This window comes from Fulmarus glacialis, unplaced genomic scaffold (assembly GCF_000690835.1).
Source record: "Fulmarus glacialis isolate BGI_N327 unplaced genomic scaffold, ASM69083v1 scaffold20015, whole genome shotgun sequence".
NCBI lineage: Eukaryota > Metazoa > Chordata > Aves > Procellariiformes > Procellariidae > Fulmarus > Fulmarus glacialis.
Window position 1 is genome coordinate 10,268 of NW_009212540.1, and position 12,951 is coordinate 23,218.

The 12,951-nt window shown below is 48.1% G+C and overlaps 1 protein-coding gene across 1 annotated transcript; it reads left to right on the forward strand.

Moving 5' to 3' along the window:
* The first annotated feature begins 862 nt into the window (after window positions 1-862).
* LOC104069080 (protein FAM101A-like) lies at window positions 863-3,564 on the forward strand. Its single transcript, XM_009577921.1, has 2 exons — window positions 863-972; window positions 3,231-3,564. Exons 1-2 carry the CDS (start codon window positions 863-865, stop codon window positions 3,562-3,564), a joined length of 444 nt encoding a protein of 147 aa, XP_009576216.1.
* The last annotated feature ends 9,387 nt before the right edge of the window (window positions 3,565-12,951 follow it).

Consider the following 12,951-nt stretch of genomic DNA (forward strand, 5'->3'; position numbering starts at 1 on the left):
TGTGTTACATCAGACTTAGAGCAATTCTCCATGCTGGGGCACTTTGAGTCTTTGTAGGACTTGTTAATTCATAACAGTGAAGGCAACATCAGGGCTAAAGAAAATCCCCAAACAATTGCAATTCCTATGAGAAACAAGAAAGGAAGAGGAAAGGAAGGGCTAAATTTCAGTTAACACGTACTGCAGCATGGAGTGCCGGAGATCTGGCCAGAGTCACTTACCTGGGTGATGTGCTGGGCAGACGGAGGTGGAGAGGGTGGTCTTGGTGGGTGGAGGGCAGCCCGCTGTGTCGCATCAGCCCTGGGAGCTGGAAGTCAGTCTGTAAATTGATCCAGCCACAGGTGGCAGGTCGGAAAGTCAAGGCATCTTAAATGCAAGGCCTGTACAAGGCTTGTCTGTGCGAGGATGGGAGTTAATGGTCCCGTTCTCTGCCAACCACCTTAAGACTGTTTTTTGGCAACTTAACAACGGTCCTCCCCTTTGAGCATGGAGAAGAGTGCCTTCCTCGGTGTGATGAACACTCCGCTAACCTGGGGCCCTGCTACAAACCTGGAAAAGACAGGGACTGTGAGGGTGAGCTGAATGATGCTGAGAGTGCAAGCAAGGCGAGCTTAGCTTGCATGAAACAAAGTTGGTCCTGATGCTGCCGCAGTCACCTGTTCTCATTGCCAAAGAGCCTGTCACCTGCAGGGTCTCCCACGGGACTCTGAGGAGATGGAGTTCAGCAAGGTTGGAGGCACTGGTGTCTCCTGCCAGTGCTGAACGTGCTGCTGCTGGCTGCTCAGCTGCCAGCTACGGCACATTATGAACGTGCTGGCCTCATCTGTTGTCCCGACACTTGCTGTGCTCTTCTTCCCTGCAGATGCCTTACCTGCTCCTGAACCCGTCCGTGCCAGAGATGAGGCCTCGAATGTACCCTGTGTTTTTTGGAGAAAGCATTGAGGTCAGCCCTGAGCCCGTGCAGGAAATCAGGTACAGACGGGACTGGGTGGGTAGATGAAGATTTCCATCTTTCTCCTGGTGCTTTTCCTTCTGCAAAAAATTAAAATGTGTTTACAAATGGGAGTCATGGTTATTTTGATGAGAAGGGAGGGACAGGTGGGAGAGTAATGCCTGCATTAAAAAGACACTGACAGCAGCAGAGGCAGAGGGGAGGAAGCAAGAACCGGAGAGAGTTTGTAAGAGAAGAGGGCTTTCCTTCCAAGGCCAGCTCAAATCCAAGGCTATTAAAGAAAACCATTACCATCTGTAGGCTTGATGGCCTCCTCTAAGTAACCTGATGGTCTTCATCCTGTTCCCTGCTGATCCTCAGAAGAAGCAACACCCTTATAATTGGCACCTGTTTTTGTTAGCCCTTGCAGTAGAGAAACCAACATTAGACCAGCCCACAGAGACAGAATGAGCTCCTCCTCATGAGGAGAAAGTCCCTCAAGCCAGTGATGGAGGTGTTCTGACCTCCTGTGGGGCTGGTGGTGCGACAGATGGATAAAGATTGGTCTCTGCTCTTCTTTCGCTCTTTTGCTGGTGTGGAATGTACTCTGCAAACAGCATGGAGCAGTTACACACTGCTTGGGGCAGGGACGGTGGGAGGACTGTAAACCCAATTCCCACCCCCCTCAACCTATGCAAACGTCTCTCTGGAAATGTACCCCAGTAAATCTCTGCTTGCTGAGGAACTGCCAGCGGGCATGTTTTTATGGTGATTACATCGGAGTCTTGTTTTATGTGTGCTGAATGACTTGCTTACACCCTAGCTGTGCAAAATACATTACAGCAGCTCAGATTACATGCAGTGCACAATCAGTCAACCCCCCTCTGGGTGGAGGTAATGACAAGCACACACCCAGCTTTTAATCTTTTTTACATGGAGCTGCACATTCCTTGGCTGCTGATTGCGGGAGGAGCGTTTGGGGAGCGGGGAAAACAAGTGAAAGTCCTGCTGCTCCCCATGGCCAGGGATTCTAGGAAAAACCCTTTACGTGGCCTGGTGTCTATACATCCCTTCTGGAGGCCTGCAGAAAAGAGGCAGGGCAGTGACATCCCACGTTTTGTGGGTTCTTCATCTGATGACTGTTAACATGGCCACTTCTTTTGAGACCCATGGCTTGGATATTGGACAGCCATAGCCCACAGCATCTCTTTGCTCCACCTGCTATTTGACCATTGCTTGCATTTTCTGTAGAGCACAACAAGCAATGTCATCCCTCATCTCCCAGCAGCCTGATTTTGGTTAGCTTGGGTGTCTCTGTGCTCTGATGGCACGGCAATATAAAGAAAAAAAGACAAACACACAGCCTTGACAGCTCAACAAGTGTCCGTTACACCATGCTTCTGCCATCTATGAAAACCTTATTTATGGCGTTATTTTCCTGACAACCCAGAGCTTACATGGACAACAGGGCCTGTGAAAGCAGCAGCAGGCATGCTGTGTTGGGAAGTAGGTTCCCCCTGACCCCAGTGTGACATCCCATGCCCATGGCCCACCAGCAGCACCTATTCAGCCTGGTCACTGGGGCAGTGACACCCCCCAAGCCTAGCACCAGCAGTAGGGCGTGTGGTGAGACCTACCGTGAGTCAATGATCGGGGGACCTTTGTTCCTACAGGGGCCACAGCATTTCAAGTTGATGCTGCATGGCTGTGCTTGTTAAAAATGCTCGGGAAAAAGCTAGGTCAAGAATTTTCCTGGGATTTCAAGCTTTTCCTGCACAGTCCATGGATGAATGTCCATTCCTCAGCCTCTGACCCACCCCAGCTGAGGGATTTCACCACCTCTTGATGTCCTTTGCTAACAGGGTGTTTGCCTCCAGTGTAGCTGTCAGGATTGAGCTGAAGCCAGTGGGGCTAATGGAGGAAACCAGAGGAAGAAGCAGGCTGCTTGGAGCCTGTGCAACAAGGTCCTTTCTGCCCTGGCACGACCAGGCAGGCTTGGTCCTCTGTGGACATGCACTGCAGAAATGCTGAGATGGCTTCACTGCAAGGTGGGGTTCCACCAAGATGCACCAGCAGGACGGAGTCCTCTTGGCCCTCCCCTTTGGGTTGTAGGGTTTGCATCTGTTCCAGTGCTGTTAGAGTCCTCTTGGCCCTCCCCTTTGGATTGTAGGGTTTGCATCTGTTCCAGTGCTGTAAGAGGTCATAAAAGTTCCCAGCTCCAAAGGGTTAGAGAAGAGTCCTGCCTGTCTTCTCTCCGCTGCCTGGGCTGTGTTTCTGATACCTTGCTGTCCTCTGGCAGGTGCAATTCTGAGGTGAAGTACGACTCCGAGAAGCATTATCGGGATGACATCTTCTACGGCCCCATCCCCACTGTCACCACCTACAGTGAGACAGTCATTGCTGCTCCCAATTGCACCTGGCGGAACTACAAGTCCCAGCTGATCTTTGAGCCCCGCCAGAAGCCACTGAGGTTTCAGAGCACGACCATCATTTTTCCTAAGTGTGCCAAGAACATTTACCGGACCACCCTCAACTACAGCTTGGGTTGTGCCAAGCGTTGGTTTGCTTCCAGCGTGCAGCTGGAACTCTGCGAGGAAACCAGCCCGTGCGTCATCTACAGCGAGACCCTCTGATCCGCCCTGCCGCTGGCAACCTTGTGACCTCAAAGAGGCTGTGGCCTTTGCTGGGTCTCTGGCTGGGCCTTCATTGATGGCGACTGAATATTAATGGCTGGAGAACACGTCATCTTGGGTGAGGCTGAACTGGCTGGGAGGAGGCTTGCAGGGCACGGGATGGTTTTGATCAGTGAAAGGCTGGCTTGTATTTTGCGATGTTCCTGACATTCATGATCTGGATTTTATTTTTGTTTTTTTCTAAGCATATCTATTTTTGACTTGTGTTTAGATGAAATCAAGATGACAAAGGACCCTATTACCCATAGCAGAGTGCTGCCTTGTGAGCTCTGTAGGTCTCGTCTAGCACATAGGTGAGACTTACTGTAACCTTCAGAGATACTTTGGTCTCTGCAAAGGGAAGATCAACTGCAGAGTCAGCGTCCAGCCTGCCCAGCATACACCAAGCCAGGTCACTTAGAGTTTAAATGCAGAGGAGGCGGATATTTGTACCAATGCATCACATCTTGCTCCAACAGCTCATCTGGGAGATAGCTGCAATATTACACCACTGCAGAAACCTCAGGCATAACTTACTGGGAGGAGTGAGGACTGTCACCAAGAAAAAGAGGAAGAAAACAGGCGCACGGTGCTCTTGCTAGCAGCTAGATGTTTACATACCATAGCAAGGCACAGCACAACCAAGACATGGGAGAAGGGCCTACCCCGACGCATGGCCACCTCTTCTGTGTATGCAGGGGAGACTGAGGAAACTGAATAGCTGAAGGGCTATTTTCTATAAGTGTCCAAGTGATTTAGGAGCCCAGTGCCTTTTTTCAAAAGTACTGTGTGCCATACTGTTTGTTGTCTCAAACACCCAGTTTGAGGCATCTTTACACACTTGCAACCCTTTTGAGTTTCAGGGTATGGCTGTATTGCAGAGAGGAGGGTAGTACAGGAAGATGCTATCTAGCTTCAAAGAAGCCAGTGCAGGGTTAACTCATGAGCAAGGTTGCTCACCCTCTCAGTAGTTTCCATACCTGTGGCATGGACAGCTTCACTGACTGTGGAGGAGCAGTCAAACTTTCTCAGTGTAGAGCCTGAAGTATTGAAAAGCCCAAATCCATCCAGGTTTTCCTTAATCAGCCAGGCTGTAGCAATTCAACAGGTACTTAGAAACAGCTGAGCTGTCTCTGCAAAAGGTTCAAGAAACACTGAGAGGCAGGAGTCACTACAGCCATCCTAAGGTAAACCATTCCCCACTCATGAATCACATCTCCTGGTATCTCTTCACTTTGGTAGCTCGTTGAAAATCTGCAAGAGCCTGGATTCCTGCAAACGTATAACCTTTGAAAATGGCATAGAATTGTCTCCAAAAATCTTACTAAGAATTTTTGCATGCTGCTCAAAAGAGCCCAGACTTAGCAAATAACCACACAGCTCCAGAAATTAATTTCCAGCTTTCCCTCTTCTAAACTTTCCATTTTATTCCTGACTTGCTGCGAGTCTGATCAAGTTATTTCAGAACACAACTGAGCAGCCAAGTCAGAAGACCTATTAACAGTATCAACAAGACGTAGCTGATTGCCCAGAACAGTTTGACGCACAAACCCACAGAGATTAAAAAAAAAAAAATCTGAAAAACTTAAAAAAAAAAAAAAATTAAGTAGTGACTTATAAAGATACTTTTTTCCATCAGTTTCAAAAGGCAATTGGTAGATGTGACCAAAACTGTGACCTTCATGAAACAGTTCTCTTGTTTAAAATGAAGCACAATTTTTCCACCAGAGGTAAATATAGGGTCTTCACATACTAACTTAAATCCTGACAGTTGAAGCATCATTAGTGCTAAAAGATGTGTGCTATGGCAGTGATGAACTCTGTCTTTCTATTTGGGAGTTAGGACTTGGTAGGGAGAAATCTCTTAAAGTATTTCCAAGGCTTCTACCTACTGTTGAATTCTTTTCAGCAACACAGAAACAAGGATTATGTTTGTTATTGGTCAGATTTTGCTGTTGCTGACTGTCAGCATCAAAGCCTGGAAAAGCAACATCTGCCTCCAAAGCGATTATTATGCCTGAAGCAACCCTTCTCTCCAGAGCTCCAGCAAACATGAGTGCTGCGGAGTTGGCTTAGACAGCAGGGCAGCTGAAGTTAGGATGAATGTGGTCCCAGTGCAATGCAAGTTGGTGATGCACGCACTTGCTAGATCATCTTGAGATCTATCCCGTTTTGCCAAGTGCTGGTGAGCCTTGTGACCAGTGGAAGTACTCATCCGCCTTCCTGGGTACATCATGAAGGCTCTGGAGGGCTCTTTCTGTGCACCTGTGAGAGTCTGTAGCAAAGAGGGTAGGTTTCCAAGCTGAGCAATGGTGTAATCCAGGTTCAAAAGCAGGGCCAATACTCATACCCAGGAGATCCCTGCATGATGACAGATCAGATTGCAGACACCTCCACTGAGCAAGCATGGAGACAGGCTGAGCTCCAAGCCGAAGGGATGCCAGAGACTCCCTCTTCTGACCATACATCAGGCTTTTCTCCTGTTAGCAATTGGATTATTCCCCTGCTCCAAGCACAAAGCTGCAGTTTTTGATCACGCTGTTTTTTGAGCAGGACAGGTTTTCCCCAGAAAACCTCGTTTATCATGGCCAGCTGCAGGCTTCTGCCCACTTTGTCCACTGTTAGTTCTGCTTCCTAAACACTGGCTGCAACAGAAAAAAAGAATTTTAAAAAAGCCAGAAAACTAGCGTGCGAATACAAATCCAGTGGAGAGACCTGAACCACAGCTTGGTCTTTCACCACGCAGGGACAGGGACTGCTAAGGCAAAGTCTCACAGGTCAGTGTGACCCCCGGGAGGGTGCAATGGAGGGCTGCATCCTTGGCACTGTAGGGTTCCCACACATTCAGGCCAGGCCTCTTTGAAGCTTCATGCTTTGTTTTCTCTGCAAATAGACTAGAAATGACCTAACATGCTCCTGCTCTGTTGAGCTTAAGCAGCTTTTCTGGTTTTGCCATGTCAGGAAAAAAAAGCCAGGCGGCAGCTTGGGTTTCTCGGCTGCCGAACACACTTTGAGCTATGTAGTCATGGACAGGCCATGGTGGGCTACCACCCTGGACCACATCCAAGCTGTGACATTGCCAAGTGCCTGAGATCCGTAGAAATTTTTGAAAAATACCTTCTTATATGATGTCTCCCATGGGCCCATCACAAGCTGCTTTTCTTCTCGGTGAAAGCTGGCATTGGAAAGGGACTTTGTTTTTCCTGAGCACAAGAAAACCACAGAGGGTCAGGTCTTCACCTTCATGTGGGTGCAGATCCCACCTTACCTGCCCACCCTCTGTCCCTATTGCTCCTATCCCTGTGGCTGGGTTAGGTGATGGTAGAAGAGCCAAAGTTCATCTTACTCACGACTGGGAAAAGCAATGACTTTGTTTTGCTTAAACACCAGAAACGGAATTTTGTGTTTGTGTGTCTCCAGTTAAGAATCGCTCCCAGCAGCCAAGAAATGCCTTACCTGTAGTATGTTTGTACATCTAAAAGGAATGATTAGTCCCACTAGAGAGGTGTTTTCTTTTAAATGGAGCATTATTCATCTCAACCAACAGATCTTTGTTCATGTGTATTTTCTCAAAGATACAAATGATAAATTTAAACCATGGAAATGCTGCTTAGAAAGGTGAGTTTCCTTGAGCAGCTGGGACTGCGGCTACACGATTTCTCCCCAGGATCTTAATGTGCCTGTTGCCCACAGTCCTGTAAGCCTGATAGGTAAAGTCAGACTCTCCCTTCAGGAATTATCTTCTGTCAATAGTTATTTTTAAGATCAGAAACTTTCTCAGAAGGCATCTGTTTTGGGGAGGGGAAGGTTGTTTTTTTCAATATGGAAAGTCAGTATCTATCTCAAAGGTGCGGGGTTTGCCCTTCATCCCTGTGATTGTTTTGCCCCTGAATGCAAGAGAGCATGCTTGTGTCTGGTCTGCCTGCATTGCTGTCATTGCATTTGGGGCCAGAAGGAGGGAACCCTGACTAAATATTGACCTTTCAGAATCTGCGGAATACTTTGCACAAAGCGCAGAGAGCAACTTTGACCAAAACAGTTTACTGCTTCTTTCATCTTTAATTTTTTATTTTTCTTTTTTTTTTTTTCCCTAAGCCAGCTCTACTTTTCTCAATGTGAAATACAGACAGATTCGCACCCTAGGTGCATACTTTCTGGGAATGATGAAATGAGGTTTGGGTGTTGATAGCAGTGTTTGAGTGAGCTGCTGGTCAGAGAAGTGAATGCTGTTTACTATTTATGTTGAGTGAGTCAAAAAAAAATGGGAAAGATCACAAGAAGGCTAATGAGCAAAAGACTTTGTAGAGCAAACTGAGGACTAAATGCTGCGTGAATCTGATCTAGAGGTGAATGGTTCTGTGTGCGAACACTGTGAGCTGGGATATTTAGCCATTGTAGTTTTAACCTGCCTTTTTTCCTGCAGGGAAGAGCATCCTTGCCCTCTTTAAAGCTGAAACAAAATCAGATCCATCCTCGTGTCACAGTCATTCAGTCCCACTGAAGTCTGTGAGCATCAGCGTTCCCCAGGCTTGCAGGGGACTCTGTGTATCAAGCACAGATACACAGAGCTGTCCTTATGTGGAGATGGGGGAACACTTTATAGGGAATGATGGATCTTGTGGTGGGATATTCACATTTCTACTGCCAGATAAACTCTGCTCCCTGAGGATCACCCCATCACTCACAAATTGATCTGTTCTGAACATCTCCCCTAAGGATCTCCATAACCATTGTATTTTGTAAGTCTTGGGAGGCACTAATTCCTTTTCAGATACTGTGACGGCCATCAAAATGAGCAAAATATCCTACCATGTGAATCGTGACCTGAAGATGGGGCTGAAAGGTGTTTGAAGGTTAGAGAAGGAAGAAAAGAAATATTACTGGTGGAAATGCATAAGGATGTGTCAGATTTTTATTTTTGTAAGTCTGATTCTCTAAGTGCTTGTAAAGTACTTTACTGTTGTATATGTGGTGATGCAGTAGTTCACAATATCCTTTTATTTTTGTATATTCCCCCCTCCACAATAATCCCTTCCTGTTCAACTCATAGAGAGTAATTTAAGAAGACAAAATTTATATATCGTAATAAAATGCTCAAACTGTCATGCTGATGTATCCAGAGTTTCCTTCCTCTTCCTTATCCATTTATGTGGTCCCTAATGCCCCTTTCCCATCCAGAGGGAATGTTTTTGGTGTCTCCCTCCTTTGCCCATGGGGTTCAGCCCAGCTCCCCGTGGTCAGGAGGCTGTGGTTTCAGACGTGTAAAACCTGCTCTGTCACATATGTCCAGGGAAAGTTGAAATAGCTCAAGCAAAGGGCACAAACTCACTCTTCCTACAGGGGCAGTTTTACCATTTCTTCACTCTAAATTTCCCTCTTCCTGCTCGATCTTGTTCTACCCAGCTATGAAGCCCTGGTGTTCCATCTAGATAATTCCTCTCCCAGCTTTTCCATGGCCTTGAAGGGCAGGAAGAACCGACGTAATGCTTATTTCATATCCAGGTATCCACATCCTAGTACAGTATCGGGACCCCTGCTACGTCCTGGCTTTCCAAATCACGAAGGCAGATGGGTTGCATCAGGGCTAAAACCCTGCCTAGCCATGTAGTGCGTTTTAAAGCCATTGCTGTAAATGCCTCAGGCTCGCCAGCCAGCTATTAGTAGAGCTCTCAGCTGTCTTCCAAGACCTAAGATGTCTGCAGGGAGAATGTGACACTAATCCTTATGGAAAAATCATATTGGATTTATAGGGATGAAGTCAATAGGCTTGGACGAGAACGGCTGTTAAACTCGAAGGAATGGAAAGGAGAAGAAAAGCCATGTTATGCAAGAGGCTTGCTTCAGGTGCAGGGGAAGTGCCCGTGTCCTCATCCCAAACTTTTTGACACAAATCACAGCTGAACTGCTCTTAGGATGAAGGATGGGAAACACGCTTGTGCTCAAGCACCTGAGGAAACGCAACAACATGGAGAACGTGGGGGATGTACGGACTGGGCAAGTTCAATGGTTGAAACCCAAATGCCAGATGAAGGACATGTGCATCCACTCCTGTTACTTAAATAAAACCATAAAACATGAATGCCGTCCAATGAAGATTCCTGAGGTGGCAGCTAAATCCTCAGCAGCAAAGGCAGTATTAGATGAAGGATATGTGTTTTGGCAAGTGCGCTCAGATGAGCTAACCCCTAAGCTAGTGGCTTTTACTGTGCCATTTGGATGTTGTAAATTTAAGCAGATGATGCTTGGTATTAGTTTTGCTCCTGGGATATTTCAGAGAGTAATTGCACGTATCTCTGAGGGATTACAAGGTGCTGAAGTTATAATGGATGGACTTTGAATTTGGACTAGACGCCTTTATGAACAGAAGGAAAGGTTTAGGCTGGTTTTACAGACAGCAAGAATGCTGAGTGTAAAATGCCAAAAGCCTCACCTAAAAGAAGTTGCTGATAATGGGCAGCTACAAATTAAATAAGAATAAAAACCCACATGCTGGGATCCCCATTCCACTCAACAAAGCAGAGCTGTAAGGGAACAACAGATGCCTTTATCAAATTTCATTCCACAGCTATGTACAGTCAACAAACAACAGAGGGATTTGCCAGAGAAAGAACCTTACCCGATACTGGAGCAGTAAAAACTTCCCCCTGCTGCCAAGCCATCAGCTTGAAACTACCATGTGCAAGACCTTGGGCTTGGTCTCTGCTCCGTATGCTCAGCAGATGGCAATGTCACAGCCTGGACCTGCAGAAGTGTCTTCAGAAGACCTAGGCGATGCCAAGCAGCAGGAAAGTTGTATTGTCCTCAAAATGTCACGAATCCATGTCCATGCGAAGGAACCACCAGCAGCATGCCTGGACTGATGCATATCATGGACACCTGCACGAACTGCATCTCCTCTGGCACAGGACGCTGAACTGTCACTTAGGCCATCTCTGTGGGGAGCAGACATGGGATGGGAGTCTGTCACAGCAGATATGCCTCAAGGTCCCTCTGTCCCCAGAGCAGCTGACCCTGCGGCTTCACAACTACCTCCCAGAGCAGCCATCCCAGGATGACTGAACCCACCTGAGATGCTGTAGATGCAGCTCTGCGACCTCCTCTTGTCCTGTGATGCAGGTTCAGTGCCTCAGGGGGCACCTTAGTTTCAGCAAGTGAGACCCCAGGGTGGCTGCATGGGCCTCTGGATGCTTGGGATGGTGGCTTCCCTGGCTGGCACTCCTGACTGCTCTCTGCAGCGTGTGCCCAGCCATGGTAAGAAGTGTATCTAGTGCTGATTTTCAGCCCGTTGCTTCGGAGAGCGATTCCCACCACAGATGCAGCCTCTGTGGTTACCCCGTGGCCCAGAAGGAACATGGCTTGGCCACGTGGGTTTGCCACCACGTTAACCACCCCCAGCTCTCCTGCCTGTTTCTAAATCCCCTCGTCTGGTTACACAGGAGAGGACCAAGGACCTGCCCCAGGGCTGCACAGCTTCTGCCGAAGCACCGAGTCCCCGTCCCCTGGCAATGTGCCCTGCCACAGCGGGGAAATTAATGCAGGAATGGTTTGTTCGCGAGTAGGGTAGAGGGTCCTGGAATTGCTTTTTTGGGGCGTAAGGAGGGAGTTTTATGAGCTCTGTTTTCTGCTTCTAATAATGATATTAGATCTAAACAGTTCCACGCCTCGCAGTCCAAGACAGACGGGCAGTTCACATCTACGAGGATGAAAATGCTCATCCTGCCAAGCCTTTGATTCTCATTGTATCCTTCCTACACTGCAAGCAGGCGGACAGCACATTTCTAGCACAAAAATATCCTCCTCTCCAGCTAACCACCTCCAGATTCCCTTCCTGAGCCTGTTCTGGGCCCGGTGATTAGACATTTCTATATACATAAACATTCAAATCATCTCCCCGGGGCTCTTCCTGTCTCACAAGCAAATCCTGAGACCAGCGGTTATTTGCAGCTCCTTGAAATACAAATGGGATCAGGGCTTCTTCCAAGCTGTCTGCTGCGGTCGGGGCCCTCCGTGCACCTCTCCAGAGCACGTGGCTTGCACCCCGGCCATGCAGCCTCCCATCACGGGTCACCGAGACACCCATGGCCTCCTGCACTGGAGAGCAAACTGCTCCAAACACCCCGTGCATGGCTGCGGGTGACGATGCCAAGGGGCTGCACGGACTGGGAAACCTGCGCTGGCACTGGGATGTGCCGTGGGAGTGCGTGGGGATGTGCACACTTGCAGGGGGAGGGTGCAAAACCACACCAAGTGCAAAGCAGTGGCGGAATGAGCAACACACACATGAGTGCAAACTGCATTCTCTTTGATGGAGGATTGTAGAAACATTACCTTCCCCTGGGGCTTTACAGTGAAATAACCTGATTATTCATAAACCAGCTAGAACCATCAATCCCTCATTTATCGTTTTCAACATAAATAATAAGGGCAAGAGAGGAACACACCAGCAATAAACTAGTTATAGAGGTAGTGTTGAAATCTGCCCATTTCCTTTAAATATACCCCACCTACTGATAATAAACAGGGGTCCAACTGATTCCTCGTCTGAGTCCTTCGAGCGTTGGATTACAAAGGACACAAGCCAACACCCTGCTTTATGCTAGTGAAAGTCCATTTGGCATTTCCGTGGGAGGCCAGCTAGGAAAATGCAGCAAATTATAAAAAACCCACATTTGTCTTGCTGACAAATGCCTCAGGAAATAAAAGCCTTTGTATTCTTCTTTGACCTCTTCCACTCACAGATGGATTTTTGCTGTGCTTCCGACAGGGGCTTTTTTTTTAGCGCCTGCACTTCCAGGACATTCATTTTAGCTGCTGAAGAGCAGCTCAGCTCGGCTCGGCTTGGCTCGGCTGCCCGACGCAGGGGATGCTTTTAAGCGCGGGCATCCCCAGTGCCTGTGGCTGGCTAGGTGATGATGCGCATCGTGTTATGGACCTACCGACCTGTTGTGGCCAAGTAGGATGGTGCACCTTGGAGGTGCAGAGCTGGGCTTTCAGCTTCAGGTCCAGCTTCCAGTCAGGCATTATGGGCTGGCAGCAGCTCAGGCCTCTTAGAGCATCCTCAGCTGGTTGAGCACGGGCTTTACCCTGGAATATAGATTGAACCAGAGGAGATAGCACCCAGAGCCACGCAAATCCCTAACTAGTATCCGGGAGAGGAGTTGAGCATCCTTACAGCTGTAGCCTGAGCCTGTTAACGAAGTGAAGTGAAGGTGGAGTGGAGCAGGGAAGAGCGGAGCAGCACTTGAGGCTTGGGGTACTTTGCTAAGCGCGGCACTGCTCTGCCTCCGGGTCTGCCCTTGAACTTTGCAGCTTGGGCCCTTTCCGAGTCCTCTAGGACTTGTAAACATT